Source organism: Quercus robur, chromosome 1, assembly GCF_932294415.1.
Source record: "Quercus robur chromosome 1, dhQueRobu3.1, whole genome shotgun sequence".
NCBI classification, from domain to species: domain Eukaryota; kingdom Viridiplantae; phylum Streptophyta; class Magnoliopsida; order Fagales; family Fagaceae; genus Quercus; species Quercus robur.
Genome location: NC_065534.1, coordinates 7,634,927 through 7,657,300, shown reverse-complemented (window position 1 = coordinate 7,657,300; position 22,374 = coordinate 7,634,927). Strand labels below are relative to the sequence as shown.

General features: G+C 34.5%; 1 protein-coding gene across 1 annotated transcript in view; it reads left to right on the top strand.

Moving 5' to 3' along the window:
- Positions 1-9,544: 9,544 nt before the first annotated feature.
- LOC126709706 (beta-glucosidase 12-like) overlaps positions 9,545-22,374 on the top strand; it is a 34,061-nt gene continuing 21,231 nt past the window's right edge. The window contains exons 1-13 of the mRNA XM_050410386.1: positions 9,545-9,697; positions 9,850-9,919; positions 14,048-14,106; positions 15,583-15,658; positions 15,824-15,901; positions 15,990-16,077; positions 16,562-16,820; positions 17,211-17,326; positions 18,328-18,545; positions 18,643-18,674; positions 19,265-19,367; positions 19,496-19,604; positions 19,773-19,952. Coding sequence (XP_050266343.1) covers positions 9,545-9,697; positions 9,850-9,919; positions 14,048-14,106; positions 15,583-15,658; positions 15,824-15,901; positions 15,990-16,077; positions 16,562-16,820; positions 17,211-17,326; positions 18,328-18,545; positions 18,643-18,674; positions 19,265-19,367; positions 19,496-19,604; positions 19,773-19,952 — 1,541 coding nt within the window. The remainder of the gene's footprint in view (positions 9,698-9,849; positions 9,920-14,047; positions 14,107-15,582; positions 15,659-15,823; positions 15,902-15,989; positions 16,078-16,561; positions 16,821-17,210; positions 17,327-18,327; positions 18,546-18,642; positions 18,675-19,264; positions 19,368-19,495; positions 19,605-19,772; positions 19,953-22,374) is intronic.

The following is a 22,374-nucleotide window of genomic DNA, read 5'->3' as shown; positions in this document are numbered from 1 at the left end:
AATCAAAATATAAAATTAAAAATTAGATTACAACTTTATTTTACTATGCATCGTCTTATATCCAAAATAAAGTATCTTTTTTAATCGCAATATATTTTTATTCCTTTTTATTAATATTTATAATTCAACTATGATATTTAATTCTCTATATGAAATTAACATTAGTCTAGTTGGTATTATTTATGTATTTAATGTATTAAATTAACCTTAATTTGATTAGTATTTGAAAGTTCAAAAACGTATACAAAAACACTTTTGAACGTTTAGACCCCCAAAAACCAACTTAACCAACCCAAGCAATATGTCAAACAACTAGTGTGCGGAAACTTAACATATGCTATAATATAGAATTGATTAAACAACTATCTAAGCCACAACAAAATAAACCACAGCAGATAATGTAAAGGCAGAGATAGAGAGGAAGGAAGATGCAAACACAGGGATAACACCAGATATGTTATCGAAGAGGAAACCGAAGACCTCGGCGAAAAACCTCTCCGCCGCCCTCCAAGCGGTAATCAATCCACTAGAAAATACAGTTGGGATACAAGGACAGCAATAGACCCTCCAAGCCTAATCTACCCAATGCACCTAAGCCCTCCAAGCTTCTTGCTCCAACGAGGTTGCGCCGAACCTTTTTCTTTTCTAGCTTTCCGGATTCCGCTACTACACCGTAGCATCAACCAATAAAGATTGGCTCCTTCCTAACTGCTTCCCAGAACTCCAAACGTCTGTCTCACAGAGATGATAATGGTGAGAACCAGGTTTGGTATAATGCCTCTCAAGGATTTGACAATGGAGAGGAAGAGAGTGAGGGAATTTGATGAGACTCTAAGGTAGAGATTGTGAGTGAAACAATCTGGTTTTTTTTTAGGGTTTCTCTCTCAAAATTCTCTCTGGAAGCTCTCTTTCAATCGTGGGTTAAAAGGATATTTATACTGGAGTGAAGAGGAATGCGAAACGTCAGGTTTTTCCAAAACAGGGGTGGCTCGCGGCTTGACCTCGCGGCTTGACAAAGTCGCGAGTTCCAGTCGCGAGTTAACCGTATGGCCAGTTGTCCTGTTTTGTCCTGTAGTGCTCCAGCTAGCATGACTGTTCATCTTCCAGCATGCTTGGCACGTGTGCATCTTCTGGCGGGTTGAAGCCGCGAGTCCACCCGCGAGTCCCAGCCGCGACACTCTGTTTTCTTGCACACTCTTGAGCAATCTTCACACTATCTCACTCACTACCCTTACAACAATCCCACCTAAATACAGGGTTACTAAATGCTGAATTACAAGCAAATTTGGCACGGAATAAAGCCAATTAGATGGTTGAATAAATTCTACCTTACAATCTCCCCCTTTGGCTATTCCGTGACAAAACCCTAAAACAGATTCTAGACTTAACATGTGAGTTGGGAACAGTTGATCAAAACTCACTCACATCTAACTCTAGAAACTGTGAAGCACTTGAATCATATGAACATAAACTCCTGAAACACAACAATACACCATGATCATTGTAAGCAGAAAATTATAAATGCATATGAAACAGGCAATATGAGATCAAGCAAAGATGGAGTTAATAAACAAACCATGGCTTGATCAACCAAGTGAACACCACAAGGTAGTGATCACAGTGCTCATTCACACTTGGAATGAACACAAGAACATACAAGTTAACAAGCACAAGGCAAGACACTTATATGCACAACACTCAACCAATGCATAGCACACAAGGCATATGCATCTAGGAACAATCCTACTAGGGCACAAGAGTGACAGTACATAAACCAAAATGCAGAACATTTAGATTAAAGTACTGATTTCAACATAGCATAAAGGCTGCACTTAAGCATGGTACATACCATAAAGCCTACAAAAAAATGCATAAAACAATAACCCTAAAAGCTTACATAAGCATATGGGTACAAACCAACAAATACCTGAATAACATCATCAAACATATATTAAAGTTTAAACCAAGAGTATATGAAAAGAGTTAGAAACAGTTATACACCAAAACACAGTGTATTAAAACCATAAAAACACTAAAATACCCAAATCATAAACACATTACTCCCCCTCAACTAATTACTCCCCCTTAAGAGCTGCTTTTCTGCTTCTCAATCATCAATGAACTTTCTCCCCCTTTTTGACATGGAATGGCCAAAGGGTCACTTGTCATGCTGAGTTGTGAAGCTGTCAAGTGTAGCAGCCAAGACATCAATCTGGTCTTGCATGGCTCTCATCCTGTCAGAGTGCTCAGATTGGACTGCCCTGATCCCATCAAGCCTTTCCAGAATGATCTGGAAAGCATCTGGAGGTGTGTCTGCAGAGGTTGAAGCTCTGTGTCTTTTGCCACTTTTCCTAGGTGTTGAAGTTGATGCAAGTCCAGCTGCTTCTGCTTCAGTCTCCATTGGAGCAGCCTCTCCTTCATCACCTTCATCTTCTTCTCCTGGAAGCCTAACACTTATCCTTTTGCATGTAAGCTTGTTGATTGCAGAGGGTGTAGACATGGGACTGATGTCTTGAGGGATTGGAACTCCTTTACTCCTAAAAATCCTCATAAGCAAACTTGGAAAGATCAATTTTGGCCTAGAGGTTGTTCTAGTCTCATCCACAATGGTGTCATAAATGTGGGAACTTATGTCTATGAAGTTCTTTTCCTTTAGATCCATCAGAAAGACTGCTCTAGCACAGTTGATTGTAGTCAATTTCCTAATGGGATAGAGGTTAAACATCATGATTATGGTAAGGCACCTCATGTCCACTGGAAAGGCAGTGGTATTCAAACATTTCCCTTCTCTCTGCCCACCTATCCTTTGTTGAATTGTTTCAATAGACACACTCCTATCCTTGTAATTGATAAATTCTTCATCATCTAATCCTTCAAGCCCTAATGCATCATCTATGACATGAGCATCTAAGACAAACTCTTTACCCCTTACCCAGCAACTCAATTCATTATCCTTTATCACAGCATTTGAGTAGAATTCCCTAATTAAGGGTTCACACACAACAGGAAAACCACTCAGAAGCTTTTCCCATCCTCTTCCTTCAAAACAACTGGGAATAAAAGTTTGCCTTAAGTCCTCCAAATCCACAAATCTCTCTTGAATGATTCCTGCATTCAAGAAGTTATCCTTGTATCTCTCAAAATGGTGAACTGACCTAAACAATCTAGAATCCATCTTAAGTCTTTTGTCAGCCTTCTTCGCAGTAGATTTCTTCTTCTGAGGTGAAGGAGCCATCTGTGAACAATCAGAAAAGGCCACAACAACATATAGCAATATATGTGCAGAACCAGTCAGAACCATGTAGTAAACAGAGAGAGATATCAACCAAACACATGAACTTCAAAAACTTAAACAGCAAGCTATTTAGTTCAAACATGTGGATAAACTAAGCCTAGGATAGGAAACACATGAACAACATGGTGAAACTATCCTGAAGGCAGATAGATGACATTGAGGCAGACAATGGAAAAATGATATGACACTCAAACAGTATATTGATCCAAACTGAAGCTACCCACAGATAGACACACTAGAACATGCCAATCTAGCACAGACAAACTCACAACCTCAGAACGAACCAATAGAAATCACTCAACAGCTCAAAGATCAGATTTAAATAAAAGAAACACTTAGCTAAGCACAAGATGAAGAGCAAAAAAAAAACATATGACAATCATTTAACACACACTATAGCAACAGCATCCACAAGCTAAGCAAGAACAAGGAGCAGAGACCGAAACACAAACCCATTTCAGAAACTCAATCATATGCGAAAAATCAAGGGTAAAAGCACAAAATCAAGAAGAAAAGAGTGAAAAACAGAAAACCCATACCTGTAACTTGACGATTTTGAGCTGCAAGAGTGCAACACAAGAGATTGGAAAAGAGAGCACGGAGTGTTTGGGAGGGAGAGTGTTTAGAGAGAAGATGAACAGTCACAAAAATTCGAGGGAAAAACTGAAAAAGTTTAAAAACTGCTCCTGTTTCTGCAAAACACGCGATTTTCGCGACTGGTTCAAGTCGCCATACAGTCGCCAGATCAAGCCGCCAAAGCACTCAAGAACAAAATTTTGAAAAATTTTTCTAAGTGTTTTTCGCAACTGGAAGGTCTACCCGCGAGTGAGTCGCGAGCTGAGCCGCGAAAATCTCTGAGTGAATCTCGCGACTGGACCTTCCACTCGCGAACAAGTCGCCAAAACTGACCAGCGAAGATGCGACTGAGGCTCGCGACTTGATACACCCGCGACTGAGCCGCCAAAATAGGGCAAAATTGTATTTTTGAAATTTTCAGATTTTTCCAACAAAATACTTTCCAAAAACACCTAAAACACTCAAAAATCTTTTTGTGCTTGAATTAACAAAGATTGAGCATGTGAAAACACATTTTATCAAATACAATCACACAAATGAATATGACATTTATCGAACATAAACTTGTGTGTTGTGTGTGGATATCAACAATGAAATAGTCCTTTGTCTAATGTGAAGCTTCAATGATCAATTCAACCAAGGCATACACAATTAGCACTAGATCATGTGACCAATCTCAATTATAGAAATATGAATATATGACCTCCCACATAACTTGATAACATAACTTGGAGCTTTTCATTTGACTCCACTTTCTGCCATAACATTTGATCTTTTTAAGGCAATCATCTTTCATTGTGAGAGGGATAGACAACATTTTTCTTTGAAGAACAGGCCTTTGGCCTTTTTGAAAGAAATATCACTTTTAATATAAGGTCGCTTACCCTTTTTCCTAGTCAAATACTAGAATGTGCGACAGGCTTTTGCAGCTCAATATCTCTTTTCATTTGGAGATTTACATTTGGTGAGCTCTTTTTAGCAAAAAATAAAAAGTGGGAAGAGATATAGACACAAATCTATGCATGTTTCAAGATCGACATAACCATTCACTAATCATTCATGACAAGCTTGAAGATCTATTTACAACAATCACATAGATTTCCAGATTTTTCCCATAGTGATATGAGTGCATGAAAACAAGCAATGCTCGAAAATGCACAAAGCCATTAGCACAAAGGTACAAGGCAAAACGAGTTTTAAGACAAAACTCAACAAAGTCAATCAAGCTTTTTGATTTTCAAATTTTTATGTAATTTTTGGATTTTTGACTCAAGAAACAAAAAGATTGATAAAACACAATTAAGAAATATTCACAAGAAGATAAGCAAACAACCAAAAACAAAAAACACCAAGCATACCACACAAACATAGTCATAAAGCATAGGAAGTATTAGTGCATGGACATGTTGTAATGTTTATGCATGAGTACCCCTTTTCACCCACACGTCACTTGCGTTTGGGGTGATTTCCTTAAAGGATTGGGTACGGGAGTTAGGGCTTTCAAACCTTCGTGAGAAGCTTTCCAAGCAGTTGGTGAATGCACCAATCATCTTCATCACGTCCATCATTCCGGGATCTCCATTTTGCTCTCTAGGTTGATCCCCTGCCCAAGTTCTCCTATCAATTCTTGGTCCTCCTGACCTTTGAGGAGTAGCACTGTTCTTTGCTCTCAGCTTTTGGCAATTTGGTCGAGTGTGCCCTTGAAGTCCGCAATAATGGCACACATACATTCCTCTAGGACCTCTTTGTGGTCGAGGACGTGACTTGGCACGAGACTCAGACCTGCCCACATACTGATTACGATGATTCATCATCCGTTGGTCCACCACATTCTTCTTCTCCTCCACCTCGAGCTTCACATCAGTAGGGTCAGCTACAACTGGATCTTTGGCTTTGACAAACTTCACTTCTTTGGTGACATTTCCGGTTGAATTACCTCCTCCGGTAAATCCCAGTCCGGATTTGTCTGAGAAGCTCTTTTGAGAAGATATAACATCGTCAAGCTTCTTGGTGGTGACCCTCTCTATTTTTGCATTTGCTTGAATAACCTCACTTTCAAGAAATCTCACTTTAGTGTAAGCTTCGGAGAGCTCACCATTCAAAGTTTCAATCTCGCATTTGGCCTCCCTATACCGGATTAGGATACTTTTGTAGTCCTCCTCAGCCTTCTTCATCTTTCTCACAGCAGCCTTGGCCACCCTTGTGTATTCACCAGATTTCTCCAAAAGTGAGTTGTAATTTTCTTGAAGAGTAGCTGTGCTTTCTTCTTCTTCAGCTTCTGATTCTTCAACAATTCCTAGTGAGTCATCCTCACTATGTTCTCCAAGGTCTTGAACAAGCAAATTCAATTCATCCGAAGACTCAACATGAGCAATAGTCATGAAAGCTGAGTAGTTCCCTTCTCCATCACAGCTTTCTTCAGATTCTGAGTCAGACGAATCTGAGTCACTCAAGGTCGTGGCATACACCTTGCCTTTCGACTTCAAATAATTCGGACATTCCCTCTTAAAGTGTCCATGCCCGTTGCATTCAAAACAAGTGATACCTTGTGTGGATGGGGATTCTTTTCCATCTTTCCTGTTGAAATCCCTCTTCTCCCTTCCAGAATTTTGGAATTTTCTCTTATCATCAAATTTTCCATTGTTTTTGAATTTCAAAAACTTTCTGAAATTTTTAACAAGATAGGCTACATCTTTGTCCACCATATCTTCTCCCGATGAGCCTTGATCTTCCACCTTCTCATTAGTGGTCTTTAGAGCAAGGGATTTGCCCTTCCGTTGATTTGGCAGCGACATCTCATAGGTCTGTAGAGAACCAACCAGCTCCTGCACCTTGATGTCGTCAAGATCCTTGCTCTCTTCAATAGCTGTCACCTTAGCACGAAAACTTTCCGGCAATGATCGAAGGATCTTCCTCACAATCTTTGAGTCCTCCATCTTCTCCCCCAAGTTAAACTTACTGACAACCACTTCATTTAACTTCCCATAGAAAGAGTCGAAAGACTCATCCTCACTCATCTTGAGCTCCTCAAACCGAGTGGTCAGCATTTGTAACTTGGTATCTTTCACTTTCTTCGTGCCTTCATAAGTTGTTTCCAGAATCTCCCATGCATCTTTGGCAATAGTAATGTGAGAAATCCTGTGAAATTCATCTGGAGACACACCACAGAAAATAGCATTTAGTGCTTTACTGTTAGCATTAGATGCAGTAAGTGCTGCCTTATCCCATGTGGATTTGGCTGCTTCAGGTTTGGTCCAACCCATCTCAACAGCATCCCACACGGATTCATCAATAGAGCATAAAAAAGCTCTCATACGAACCTTCCAAAATGCATAATTACTTCCATCAAAATATGGAGGTGCATTAAGGGATTGAGACCTATCCATCTCAAAAAGAAAGGGAGTCAAGGATCACACAATGGTAATGAAACCAAACAGCTGTGTACCCGCTCTGATACCAATTGAAAGTTCAAAAACGTATACAAAAACACTTTTGAACGTTTAGACCCCCAAAAACCAACTTAACCAACCCAAGCAATATGTCAAACAACTAGTGTGCGGAAACTTAACATATGTTATAATATAGAATTGATTAAACAACTATCTAAGCCACAACAAAATAAACCACAGCAGATAATGTAAAGGCAGAGATAGAGAGGAAGGAAGATGCAAACACAGGGATAACACCAGATATGTTATCGAAGAGGAAACCGAAGACCTCGGCGAAAAACCTCTCCGTCGCCCTCCAAGCGGTAATCAATCCACTAGAAAATACAGTTGGGATACAAGGACAGCAATAGACCCTCCAAGCCTAATCTACCCAATGCACCTAAGCCCTCCAAGCTTCTTGCTCCAACGAGGTTGCGCCGAACCTTTTTCTTTTTTAGCTTTCCGGATTCCGCTACTACACCGTAGCATCAACCAATAAAGATTGGCTCCTTCCTAACTGCTTCCCAGAACTCCAAACGTCTGTCTCACAGAGATGATAATGGTGAGAACCAGGTTTGGTATAATACCTCTCAAGGATTTGACAATGGAGAGGAAGAGAGTGAGGGAATTTGATGAGACTCTAAGGTAGAGATTGTGGGTGAAACAATCTGGTTTTTCTTTAGGGTTTCTCTCTCAAAATTCTCTCTGGAAGCTCTCTTTCAATCGTGGGTTAAAAGGATATTTATACTGGAGTGAAGAGGAATGCGAAACGTCAGGTTTTTCCAAAACAGGGGTGGCTCGCGGCTTGACCTCGCGGCTTGACAAAGTCGCGAGTTCCAGTCGCGAGTTAACCGTATGGCCAGTTGTCCTGTTTTGTCCTGTAGTGCTCCAGCTAGCATGACTGTTCATCTTCCAGCATGCTTGGCACGTGTGCATCTTCTGGCGGGTTGAAGCCGCGAGTCCACCCGCGAGTCCCAGCCGCGACACTCTGTTTTCTTGCACACTCTTGAGCAATCTTCACACTATCTCACTCACTACCCTTACAACAATCCCACCTAAATACAGGGTTACTAAATGCTGAATTACAAGCAAATTTGGCACGGAATAAAGCCAATTAGATGGTTGAATAAATTCAACCTTACAGTATTAAATAATTTTGTTTAATTAATATTTATATATTAAAGTCCCCGCATAATTTTTTCGCCTTAGGCCCCAAATTATGTTGGGCCGCCCCTGTGTTTATCATAGAGGATTTCAAGATATTTGGCTCTACATAAAAAGGAAGTACCACAATCCACTAATTTACATCGAGAATGGTGATTTTCTCTAACTTATTTTTTTCTTTTATTATCCTAGAAGGTCATGAAAAATTGGAATGCTATTGGTAGTTATTAGATTTCCATTTGAAACTTTCCCCCAACTATTTTTGTAGGAATTGATGAGTTCAATAATGCCACCTTGTCACTCAAGGAAGCCCTTGTTGACCCCCAAAGAATTGACTATTACCATAAACATCTTTTGTATCTTCATAGGGCTACCAAGTAAGTGCAATATCTCCTCTCTCTCTTTCTCTCTCATTGGTGACCGATTACCCAAGTTCACAAAAAAGCAATCCAAACTAATAAGTTCTTGTCTACTAGTTTATTTTTGGAGAAGAGGCTCTCCGACTTATTTTGGCAATCATGTACTTGAATGCCTTAGAGGCCAAAAAATATATACTAAATTTAGGCTTACTTAAATAAGTCTTACTAAGTGGATAAGAGGCTCTCCGACTTATTTTGGCAATCATGTACTTGAATGCCTTAGAGGCCAAAAAATATATACTAAATTTAGGCTTACTTAAATAAGTCTTACTAAGTGGATAAGTGGATGACAGATTATACCTTCTAATCCCATTCTTATCTTAATAGAGTATGAAGAGATAGACAATTATAAAAATTAAAATATGGGTGTTTTGAAAACATGATTAAAAAAATATATAGAACAATTTTTTCACGAGTGAATATGGATGGTCAAAGTTTGTAACTTGGAGGATATCTATAATTCTATGTGGTAAGTACAATGTCAAACATCAGTTGAAGGACAGCTATGATCACTTACATTAGCATGTCCTTTTCCATTTTTTTTTTTCCTTTCATCTCTACTTTTTTTTTTTTTTCTTTACTAAATAAATTAGACTATGTAATGCTCCTCTATAAAAACCAGCAGATTATACCTAGTGCTTCACGAAATGCCATAATCAATTATGGCATTTCGAGGCTATCCAGACTTAGGCCTCCTAGTTTTTCTTGCCTTATTGACTAATGTCATTGCTGTTTCATCAAGTCATGACACTTCATTCAGCCGGACCAGTTTTCCCAGAGGTTTTATTTTTGGGACAGCGTCAGCGTCTTATCAGGTAACTAAGTCTCTACTTTCTCTATGTTAATTTGTATCATAATATATATATATATATATATATATTTTTTTTTTTTGGTTTCAAATGTCCTGGAATGTGAAGCATATGATCAATATTATTATGTGCACATGTGTGTTCTTTCAAATTTGCAGTATGAAGGTGCAGCAAAAGAAGATGGTAGAGGACCAAGTATATGGGACACCTACACTCATGAACATCCAGGTCTCTTTCTTTTTCTCTCTCCAACAATATGAAACTTGAAAGTATGAATTACAAGTGAAATATTATGCAATATTATGATGAAATTTAATTTTGGAAAATATTAATTCAAGTCTTCTCCATTTCATTCCTTTCACTATTAAAATTTTATTTAGATTCATCAATGTAAAGACTATCATGTTATTTAAAATTTTGAATAACATAATAGTCTATAAACTTTTAGATTTATAAAATTTATTGTGAATTACAAAATTTAAAAGCATACAAAATATGGAGATTATGTTGGGTAGGATTCCACCCACAATGAGGTGTGTTTTTGACTTGTATCTATAAGAATGATGGTACGAACAAAATATTTTCAAAAATTTCTCAATAAAACTTAGGTAGTAAACTAATAACGGTTGGTAATAAAGCGATTTAAGTGGTGAACCTAAATGAGAAATAATAATAGCTTTGTTGTAAAAATGTTCTGCCTGTTTCACTATTAGTATTTATATTTTATAAAAAAGATTACACACACAATTCCCTAAATTGTAGGGATCAATTTACAATTACAATAAATCATCTCAAAACGATTTACAATTAGAACAAATCAACTAAACTCACGGTATGTACAACTGGTAAAGTGAGTAAAGCTATAGCCACATACTATTTTACGACATTTTTGCAAATTGTTGTTGTGGCCAACTTCTTATTGGTTTTTATTTGAACTCACTATTAACATCATTTTTTTCATTTACCAATTACTACTTATCACATCAACAGTTTGTAAATTTTTTTTTTTGTAAAAAGTTTATATCTCTAGCATTTTTCCTATTACAATTTAAATCATGAATAATGCTAGAGATACAAATTATTTTATTAAAAAATTTACAAACTGTTGATGTAGTAAGTGATTATTGGTAAATGAAAAAGTGATATTAATGATGAGCCTAGATGAAATCCAATAAAAGGTTGACCACATCAACATTTTGTAAAAATGTTGTAAAATAATTTGTGATTGTAACATTACTTTTAAATCATTGATTTGTAATGGATGGTTTGGAAAGAATTAATGGAGTGATATTTGGTAGCCTATTTTTAACTGTATTTGAATTTGAATTAGACTCATTAATCATCTTATTATCAAAATTGATCCATTTCAAAGGGAGAAGATTGTTTTTCTTACTTGAAAAAAAGAGAAGAACAAAAACAAAAAACACTATGTGGGTTGATATGAGGCTCGAAAATTGAGATAACTATGAGGATTTAGGATTAGGAGTGTAGAAGGACTTGGATCAAAGCATATAGTATTAGGACCAAGCAAAATAGTAGCTCAATTCTCTGTACAAATAGTGGCAGTACAAAATTCTTTTTACTTCCTGTTTTACACTGGATGTCACTTTTTCTGCTGAACTAGCTCTGGGAGGCTAGAGTCTTCGCTCTTGCTTGCCAGATCTTTTGTAGATTGTCAAAACCTGTGGGCCAAATTAGTATTGTAAAGCTCATGCAGACCATGTTCTATCTTATGAAAATTTTCGTGTAATATTTAATTTTAACCATGAAATAATTCATTCTATCTAAGAGGATCTTAATGTTGTGTATTTAGTCAAAATCTTTGTAGCTTAACTAGTTGACATTTGCTAGTATTTCTAAAAGAGATATTCAAAAGGACAAAGTTTTGGTCGAAACATATTTGGAACTTTGGGCTCCAATCACCATAGGAAGATGACATTTATTCTTATTATGTGTAATGTGTGTGACTAACTTAGCTCAACCAATTTAGTCATGCGCATTGCACATGACAGGTCGCATGCCATCTTTCTAACAATGATTAGAGCCTTGGATTCCAAATAAGTTTGGAGCCAAACTTTTTCCTATTCACAATTCAAATTTCATCTTCTCCAAATATCAAATTACTATTATTTTTAAATGTCATTTGATTTTCTTGTTTATGGTTGTTTATGGGTCGTAAAGCCAATGATCCAATTTGTTGCTATTAATAGTATTTGTTAGTGTGTGAAAATTCAGGGCCCAACACCGATAGTCTTATTTAGTAAGCCAAGATTCTCTTTCTTTCACTTTTATTTATTTTCTTGGTTGATACATTAGTAAGCCAAGCTTTTATTTTTTTATTTAGAGTTTCAACCTATAATATCCATTCCTACTGATCGTTCTGTGTAGGCAGGATTTGAACTCTAAATTTTCTATTCAAGTATAAAAACTTTATCAATTGAACTAATTAACGGAAACCCACTAGTAAGCCATGACTTATGTAGTCATGCATGAAGTAAATGTGGCAATTTAGTATAGACAAATTAGTAAACTTTCTTTCCCCCTTTTTTTTTTTTTTTTGAGAATCCTCTTTCTTTCACTTTTATATCTATTTATTTGGTTGATACTGTATATTTTTAGACCCCTTAAAACACAATTGGATTAACCTAGTTAATTAGCCAAGTTATTACTTAGTCCAAATTCCAGATCTAGCTTATCACAATCAAACAATCATATCATGGATAGCAGCGGAAATATAAATAACACAACGATATGATAACCCAGGAAAACCAAACCGATAAAAAACCTGGGGAAGATTTAATCTAGCTAGCCTTAAGGTAAAAAGCAAATCCACTAGAAAGAATCAAAGTTTTACAATAGCGACTTAGACCACTAACATCCTATTGTTACCTACCAGTAGAAACTTACTGACACAACCATGTGCAAGCTCTGAGACCATGGACTTCTTCTTTCTTTGGCCTTTGCAAAACACAAACACCCACGTTTGTGACTTTGATGTCCCACTCAAAGGTTTAGCAACACAAACTCTCCTATTTGTGACTCCAAGACCACCCTTGAAGGTTTAGATCATCAGCACCTTTGATAACTAGAGAAGGCAACAACTTCTACAATACTGAATCTTGAGATTCTTCAAGGAATAACACCGGTAGAAGACATGAGAAAGCTTTTTAGGAACAAAACCCTAAATACAAAAGAGGCACACTCTCTTCTCTTTGAAAAGCCACATAAAAATGTGCTTAGGGTTTCCTTTATATACTAGGAGAAGTAAATTAGAAACCCTAATCCTTAATGAGCTTGAACTGCTGTTTGAGTTTAATTAAAATTCTGCAAATACGACTTTCGATCAATCGAGCCTGTCTTTCGATTGATTGAACCAGATAGATTATGAAATCTTCTTCCTGTAACTTGTATGTTCTTGAATCTTGACTTGAATCACCTTGAGCATTGTCTAATAATACTTATAGACTCTAAGATCCATATCTAGACAAGTTTGTATTCACGATTTGCCAATTGTTCTAAACATTTAGAACCTAACAGATACATTAGTAAGCAAAGACTCGGGCAGTCATGCATGAAGTAAATGTGGCATTTTAGTATAGACTAATTAGTAAACGCATGAAATTGGACACTGTTGTTGGTAAAACAATAACGCCTCTCCCTTTATGGCCCAATTTGAATATAATGGAATTCATTGTCTTAGTGTGGAATGGTAAATTAAAAAAACTGACTGCGGAAAGGGAGCACCATTGAGATTCTTAAAAATTTTTAGGGTAACTTCATTAAAAGATTCTAAAAATTTTTAACAATAAGTTATTAGATATTGCTTCTCAAAAAAGTTATTAGATATTGCTATATTATTAATAGGTTAAATGAATATCAAAATAATATTAATAAAGGTATATTTAAATATTGTTAAAATTTTTAACAATAAGTTATTTAGATTTTGCTCCATTATTAATAAGTTAAAACTGTTAAATAAATATAAAAATAATATTAATAATACTTATTTAAATATTGATTACTTAACAAGATCTATGACAGAGTTTGAGGATACTTGTCCCCAATTGATTTTTTAAAAAGAAAAAAAGAAAGAGGAAGAAGAACAACGTAAAATGTCACATTCCTATCTTTTCGTATTTATTTTTCTTCATTTTCTTCTCTCTTCCTTTTTTTTCTTCCATAACTGAACTCCAAACTAGAAATAACTTGTATATGTTATGCTTTTGACTTGAGAGGCTTAATTACTAGTTCCATTTCTCTTATGGCTCTAATTACTAGTTCATAAATAGTAAAAGAAAAAAAAAAGAATCCTATGGTGTTCTCTAAATACATTATTAACTTACAATGAAATTGCAGAAAGGATAACAGATAGAAGCACTGGAGATGTAGCTAACAATCAATATCATCGCTACAAGGTATATATATTTTGTTTCATGTTCATAATTAAAATTGGAAATAAAACCACTCATATTAATTAGTAATTAATTATCAAGAGTTTTGTAGTTTAATTGCATAGTTTGAAAATTAAGGGTTCAAGTGGCCGAGCACATAGACACACACACACATACACACACACACACACACACACATATATATATATATATATATATATGTGTGTGTGTGTGTGTGTGTGTGTGTGTGTGTGTGTGTGTTCTGAAGTATGAAAAAAAAAAAAAAAAAAAAAAAAAACAAAACAAAACAAAAAAAAAAGGTGCCCAAGAAACCAGCTTTTACAATCAGAAAAAGGGAAAAACATTACACAGTAATACAACATTGAGGGATTCATTCACCCCACTTTTTTTTACCAAGTTAACATCACATTTGTTTTTTCCGACTTTTATCTTGTCCCACAATTTTAGATCTCGACATTTTGAATGATATCCAAAACTTTTTTTTTTTTTTTTTTATTGAAAAAACTTTTTATTTTTCACTGAACTTCAATTGATAGCTAGTGGACCTTGTATTTTATTCAAAATAATTTTTAAAAAATAACTATTGTCCTTGTACCGTACTCAAACACTAAAACCTTTACTATAATGTTTTCTCCTTCATCTCTTTGACCATTTTGTTCTATACTACGGGTTTTTTCTATCAATCCAAATTTAAATTCTTTGAAGAATAGAGGAAAGAAAAGGTTGAATTGAACAATTTTTCTAAAAAGCAATCGAGGTAGTGAAACAAGTATACAAGTAAACCAATATATCACTATAATCTATCAAATTAAATGTCTAAATTTTATGTATTTGGATTAGTCTTTTGTTTTTGATTGTTAGTAACTATGAAGTAGCTACTTTTGTTTTTTTATTTATTTTTTATTTTTTATTTTAGTGGTATGAAATATATAGCTGTAGTTAATTAACATTATAGAGGACCACGAGTGTAATAATGAATGTAAATTGAATTCTAAACTAAATCCTATCGAGGTAGATTTTACAATTTTTTTTACAATCCCTCTTTTTGAAGATAATTTCAAAACATATGAAAAATGATCGAGAGCAATTGAGATAATTAAACTAGGTTTGAAAAAAGAAATTATAATTTATGTTTACAATTTTGTATAACAATTATAGTTGTTTACAATTGTTTGTTCATTTTTTGTTATAATATTGATATTTTTTAGGTTATTCTTTTAAATATTATTTTTGAATTTTGCCCTCGATTTGAAATCCAAATTCTGCCACTAAATTTATATATATATATATATATATATATGCTAGTTTGTAATTAGCTGTTAACAACTTTTCTACATTTTCAAGGCCCAATTACGTTTCCACATTTTTTAGAACAATTATTGAGCATATCTAACCAAATACAAGATAATCACAATATAAGAAATCTTCATTTCAGATTTTTCCAACAATTTATATATGTTTTGTAATTATACATTGCAGAAAGATGTTCGGATTATGAAAAAGATGCATTTAGATGCATACAGATTCTCAATCTCATGGTCTCGAGTATTGCCAAGTAAGATTATCTTTTTCATAATCCCATAAAAAGTTTAGATCCATCCAATGAAAGGGACATAAAAATGGGTACCCCATCAAGTACACATCTTAGGTGGTATGGAATGGTTATTGTTTTGTGACCATATTATGTTTTTAATAATCTCATTTTTGAAACTAATTTCAGAAGGAAAACTTAGTTGTGGTGTTAATAGGAAAGGAATCAATTACTACAACAAGCTCATCAATAGGCTTCTACGCAAAGGTCAGATTTCAATATTAAAATTCCAAAATATCAAGATCTTATTTTACATTTTATAATTCACACTTTATTTTTCTATTTCTGAATGTAGGTATACAGCCTTTTGTAACAATCTTCCATTGGGATCTTCCCCAAGCTTTAGAAGATGAGTATGGTGGTTTCCTAAGTCCACACATTGTGTAAGTGAATGATTCACCAAATATTTACCCAAAAAAAAAGAAGAATAATTAATCACCAAATAATCCATGCCTCTTCTCCATCCAATTATAGATTTTTTACATATATTAACTGAATCATATATATAATTATGATTCTAAACGACTCCCATTTTAGGGTTAAAAAGAAAAAAGAAAAATTGAGGACATCGATATTAAGTTATAACCTAGCATTTGTGTCAAAACCTAAAATTATTAAATTTAACCATTATTTTAACAATTTCATATATGGCTTTAAAATCCCTTTAATAAGTGGGGCCCAATTCAATGGCTGAGCCTAATAGCTGAAATTTTTAACTTTTTAAAAATGGGATTTTGAGTGGAGAGACAAGTTCAAACTCAATACCATTATAAAATTAGTAAGTCTCCATTTGTCCCAAAAGGTTAAGTTATCAAGAAAAAGTGAATTTATTTAGCGATTATTCTAACATATGCATCTAATATTTAGTGATGATTTCCGGGACTATTCGGAACTTCTCTTCAAGGAATTTGGTGATCGGGTAAAGCATTGGATCACACTAAATGAGCCGTGGACTTTCAGCAACAATGGTTATGCAGGAGGATTATTATTTGCACCAGGTCGATGCTCTGCCTGGCAAAATCTAAATTGCACTGGTGGGAATTCAGGAACAGAGCCATATTTGGTGACACACAACCAACTGCTTGCTCATGCAGCTGCTGTTGAAGTGTACAGGAAAAAATATCAGGTTCAACTTACAAAATTTTAACATATTAGATTTATAATTAATTTATTAAAAAAAAAAAAAAAAAAAAACCTAAATATACATGGTTGGTTTCCAAAAGGAAAATACTAGAGATACAATTTTTTTTTACAAACTATTGATGTGGTAAGTGATTATTGGTAAATAAAAAAGTGATGTCATTGGTGGGTCCAGATGAGAACCAGTAAGAAGTTAGCCATAACAGCAATTTGTAAAATAGTTTGTATATGTAGTATTCCTCTTTTTGAAATGATACAGTTCCACATAAATAGCAATTTCTAAACTGATTTGGACAATGATAACGAAGTTTAACTTAGATAAATATAAGAAATCCCTTGAATAAGCTTTGAGTGTAAAAAAATGTTCACCATGCAGGCAACACAGAAAGGTGCAATCGGGATAACGTTACCGAGTCACTGGATAAAGCCACTGTATCATACAAAGAGAGACCACGGGGCCGCACTACGTTCCCTTGATTTCATGCTTGGATGGTAAGTTTTGCTACATGTTTTTTATTTTTTATTTTATAATTTAATCTTTAGGCAAGACTTAGGTGTTGTTTCTTAGGTTTCTTTTGTAAGATTCTCCTATGTGGATTTTTTTGTCGTGGGATGAAAGTATATTGAAGTCAGGGGCAAGATCAAAATTAGATCTCTTAATGATTAATTATATATTGAAGTCAGGGGCAAGATTTGGAAATTTTGCTAGGGTAAGTAGCACTTATATATATGTTTTTTTTTTAAAAGATAAAGTCTTGAATTTTTTTAAATACTAAAATAAGTTTTTCTCAAAAAATAAAATAAAATAAAATAAGTCACTATTCAAAAGTAAAGTGAATATAAAAGTTAACTAATAAATATACAAAAGTTATCTAATTTGATATTGAAATGTTTAAAAAAAAAAAAATCACTCTTTGGACTTTGGAGGGCTAACTCATTTTTAGGAGCTATTTGGTATCAAATGATATTATATCAGCAGTATCAAAATCTAATACTCCCTCCGTCCCACTTTGTTTGTCCTGTTTGAAAAGTCAAATATTTTAAGGGAACATCATTTATTGTCTTGTCTGCCTTATAAAAATGTATAAGTTTACAAAACTACCCTTAAATAAATTTATCAGCTTTTTTTAAAAAGAGTTATTCTTAATGAGGCATAGGGGTATAATAGGAACATTAGTAAACTAATAATTTTTATTTTTAGGAATAGGACAATATTTTGGGACATCCCAAAATGGAATAGAGGACAAACAAAGTGGGACGGAGGGAGTAAATAAGAGACATGTCTACAAAAAATAACTATTCACTAATAAATGAAAGACATTTATTAGTGTGTAGTTATTTTACACATATCTATTGTTTATTAGATTTTAATAGGATGACGTGGAAGTATCATTGATCAAAATACTATTTCCATTTTTAGGAGTCAAAGAATTTTTTTTCCAGTGCCTAAGTCTTAAAAAGTTTGATTTTAAATTTTTCTATTGTTTTTGCAGGTGTATGGACCCATTGACAAATGGTTACTATCCGCATAGCATGCGATTTCTCGTTGAAGACCGATTACCCAAGTTCACCAAAGAGCAATCCAGGCTGGTAAAAGGGTCATTTGATTTTATAGGATTAAACTACTATACTACTTATTATGCAACTTATGCCCCTCAGCCTATTGGTGATAGAGCAAGTTACACGACTGATTCTGCTGCTAATCTTACTGGTAAGTACAAATCCAACACTTGTAGCCGTGCTTATGAGTTTCTTATGTATCTAATATGGTAATACTAACTAGGTCATTCTTTTTATTGTCTTTGCAGCTTCACGGAATGGGATCCTCATTGGTCCAGCGGTATGTACTAGCTAGCTGAATACATATCAACATTTTCGTTCTAGTAGTTAAGAGGAAAAACAAACAACCTTTTTTTTTTTTTTGGATATCAATGATACGATGAATATCTTTTATACATATACGAGGACAAAATGGGCTTCTGCCATTTTCGGGCAAATTAATTAGCCTTTTGCCCTTCTTCCTAAACTAAATAGGGAAATGCCCCTCCTTTGAAACTCGACATTTTCAAAATCGAGTTAAGCCCTATAGTGACGTTTTTAAGGACCTATAGAGTTATAAAACGTCACTATAGGTTCTTAAAACGTCATTATAGGTCCTTAAAAACGTCACTATAGGGTTCCATAATTTTTTTTTTTTTTATTTAACTCGATTTTGAGAAAGTCGAGTTTTAAAAAAGGGGAATTTCCCTAATTAGTTTGGGAAGAAGGGTAAAAGGCTAATTAATTTGCCCGAAAAGGGCAGAAGCCCATTTTGTCCATATATACGATGAATATCTTATATATATATATATATATATATATATATTCTATCTTGCAATTAAAGATAATCACATCATATTGTCTTATGTTAGTATCCCTTAAAAATTGCAGACGGCTTCAAGTTGGCTCTATATTTATCCTAAAGGAATTCGAGAGATTTTGCTCTATATAAAGAGGAAGTACCACAATCCACTAATTTACATCACCGAGAATGGTAATTTCCTACTCCTTTTTTTTGTTTTGTTTTATTATTATTATCCCATAAGCTCATGAAAAATGGGAGCGTTATTGCTAGTTATGAGATTTCCATTTGAAGCTAAATTCTCCCAAGTATATTTGTAGGAGTGAGTGAATTCAATAATTCTACTTTGTCGCTTAAAGAAGCCCTTGCTGACCAACAAAGACTTGAGTATCACCGTGACCATCTTTGGTATCTTCTTAGGGCTATCAAGTAAGTGCAATCTCTCTCTCTCTCTCTCTCTCTCTCTCTCTCTCTCTCTCTCTCTCTCTCTCTCTCTCTCTCTCTCTCTCTCTCTCTCTCTCTCTCTCTCTCTCTCACACACACACACAGAATTGTAGAATTCTAACTGGATTTCACTTCTTTCTTTGGTATATATAGGGAAGGTGCGAATGTTAAGGGATATTTTGCTTGGTCATTGTTGGATAATTTTGAGTGGTCCTCTGGTTACACTATTCGATTTGGAATGAACTTTGTAGATTATAAAAATGGGAATCGAAGATACCTTAAACATTCAGCCCGTTGGTACAAGAAATTCCTCAAGAAGAAGATATGGACTATGCTAAAATTATGAAATATCTATTAGCATTCAATAAATTGAAGATATTTTCTTCTTCATTTGTATGCTCCTAAAATTATGTAATCGGTATGGAGCTCGACTCCAATGTAGAAATGCTTGTTAAATAATATATTATTTTATATTTATACTATATAGAAAACAATCCAATTGGTTTGAATTCCAAGAAGATGGAAAATTCTAGAACTACTATAAATTTTATTATAAAAATCTTATAAAATGATGTGTCAAGAATATAATTGGTGTCATTTAAAAAAAATATTATGTGAATATTTAAATTGAAAGTTCAAATATGTGTATAAACACCCTTGAACGTTTAGACCCCCAATTTACAGCTTAACCAATTTGTTAGTTTTTAGACCCCTTAAAACACAATTGGATTAACCTAGTTAATTAGCCAAGTTGTTACTTAGTCCAAATTCCAAGTCTAGGTTATCACAATCAAACAATCATATTATGCATAGCAGCGGAAAATAAATAAGACAATGATATGATCATCCAGGAAAACCAAACCGGTAAAAAAAAACCTGGGGAGGATTTAACCTAGCTATCCTCAAGGTAAAAAGCAAATCCACTAGAAAGAATCGAAGTTCATACAATAAGACTTACAAGCCCCCATGCTCGACTTCTTATTGCTACCAACCAGTAGAACTTACTGACACGACCACGTGCAAGCTCCGAATCCACGGACTCCTTCTTTCTTTGGCCTTTGCAAAACACAAACACCCCCGTTTGTGACTTTGAGATCCCACTCAAAGGTTTAGCAACACAAACTCTCCTGTTTGTGACTCCAAGACCACCCTTGAAGGTTTAGATCATCAACACCTTTGATGACAAGAGAAGGCAGCAACTTCTACAATACCGGATCTTGAGATTCTTTAAGGAATAGCACCGGTAGAAGATATAAGAGAGCTTTTTAGGAACAAAACCCTAAATACAAAAGAGGCACACTCTTTTCTCTATGAAAAGCCACATAAAAACGTGCTTAGGGTTTCCTTTATATACTGGGAGAAGTAAATTAGAAACCCTAATCCTAAATGGGCTTGAACTGCTGTTTGGCCTTAATTAAAATTCTGCAGATACGACTTTCGATCAGTCGAGCCTGTCTTTCGATCGATTAAACCAGACAGATTATGAAATCTTCTTCCTGCAGCTTGTATGTTCTTGAATCTTGACTTGAATCACCTTGAGCATTGTCTAATAAAACCTATAGACTCTAAGATCTATATCTAGACAAGTTTGTGTTCATGATTTGCCAATTGTTCTAAACATTTAGAACCTAACAAACTCCCCCTTTGGCAATTCGTGACAAAACTTTCATACAAAATGAAATGCTCAAATACAAGAACAACCCAATACAATAAAATGCTCAATTACATTACAAATCCCAATCTAAGACTCCTAACCTAGAAGTTGCAAGAAGAGGTAGAAGGTCTTGATCAGAATGCACCTGTCTTTCCTGAAACACTCAACAAACACATCACCGCATGTGTGGAAAGAAAGACATATAAACAATAATATGAAACAGAATATAAAAAACAAAAGTAAATTCTAACTCTCCCCCTAAGTTAGATACATCAAAAAAAATTTATATTCTCCCCCTTTGAAAAACAATTTTATCTCCCCCTAAACAAAACAAACAGGTCATCTATGTCTCCCCCTTTTTGTCACGTATTGACAAAGACTACCTAATCAGAAGATAGACAGAAAATATACGCAATAGAGTAAGAGAAAATAGAGACAACTCCCCCTAAGAACCACAAAGGTTAAAAAAAATTTCTCCCCCTATAAAAATAGGAAAAACAAAACAAGTTTTGGGAAAAACAATTTTGGGGAAAAATAAAGGGAGTGGGGATAAAATAAGACACAAACCAAGTTTTAAAAAAAACTTAAGTTGAGGATATACATGAAGAAAAAATATTCTCTCTTTCAATAAAATACAAACATGATACTATGTGACCCATAAACAGTTGCATGAGTAGAAAAAATATTTGCACATTGATTATCCATCACATCTCTTAAGAAAAATATTTTCTACAGTTCACACATAAAAAAGGCATATACTAGAAAGTACATAGCTCAAAAATTAATCAATCAATTTTTGATCAAGTTGAGTACCCAATGTAGCAAAGTGTATGCATGTTATGTGTGAAAACAATGAGAGATATGACTGCAAAACTGCAAGATGGATACAAAAACAATGCAATGCATGTGAATCCTAAACATAAATGATGCATGGAAAAATCAAATTTTTGAAAAAAATAGAGCAATTTAATGCAGAAACTCCTCAAAGCACAATATTTCATGAATGAAATGCATGAGTATGAGATTAAAAGTTTTAAAAAAAAAAAACTTGAATTCAACCTAGATCTTCCAAAAACAAGTTTTTCAAACAATTTGACCTCA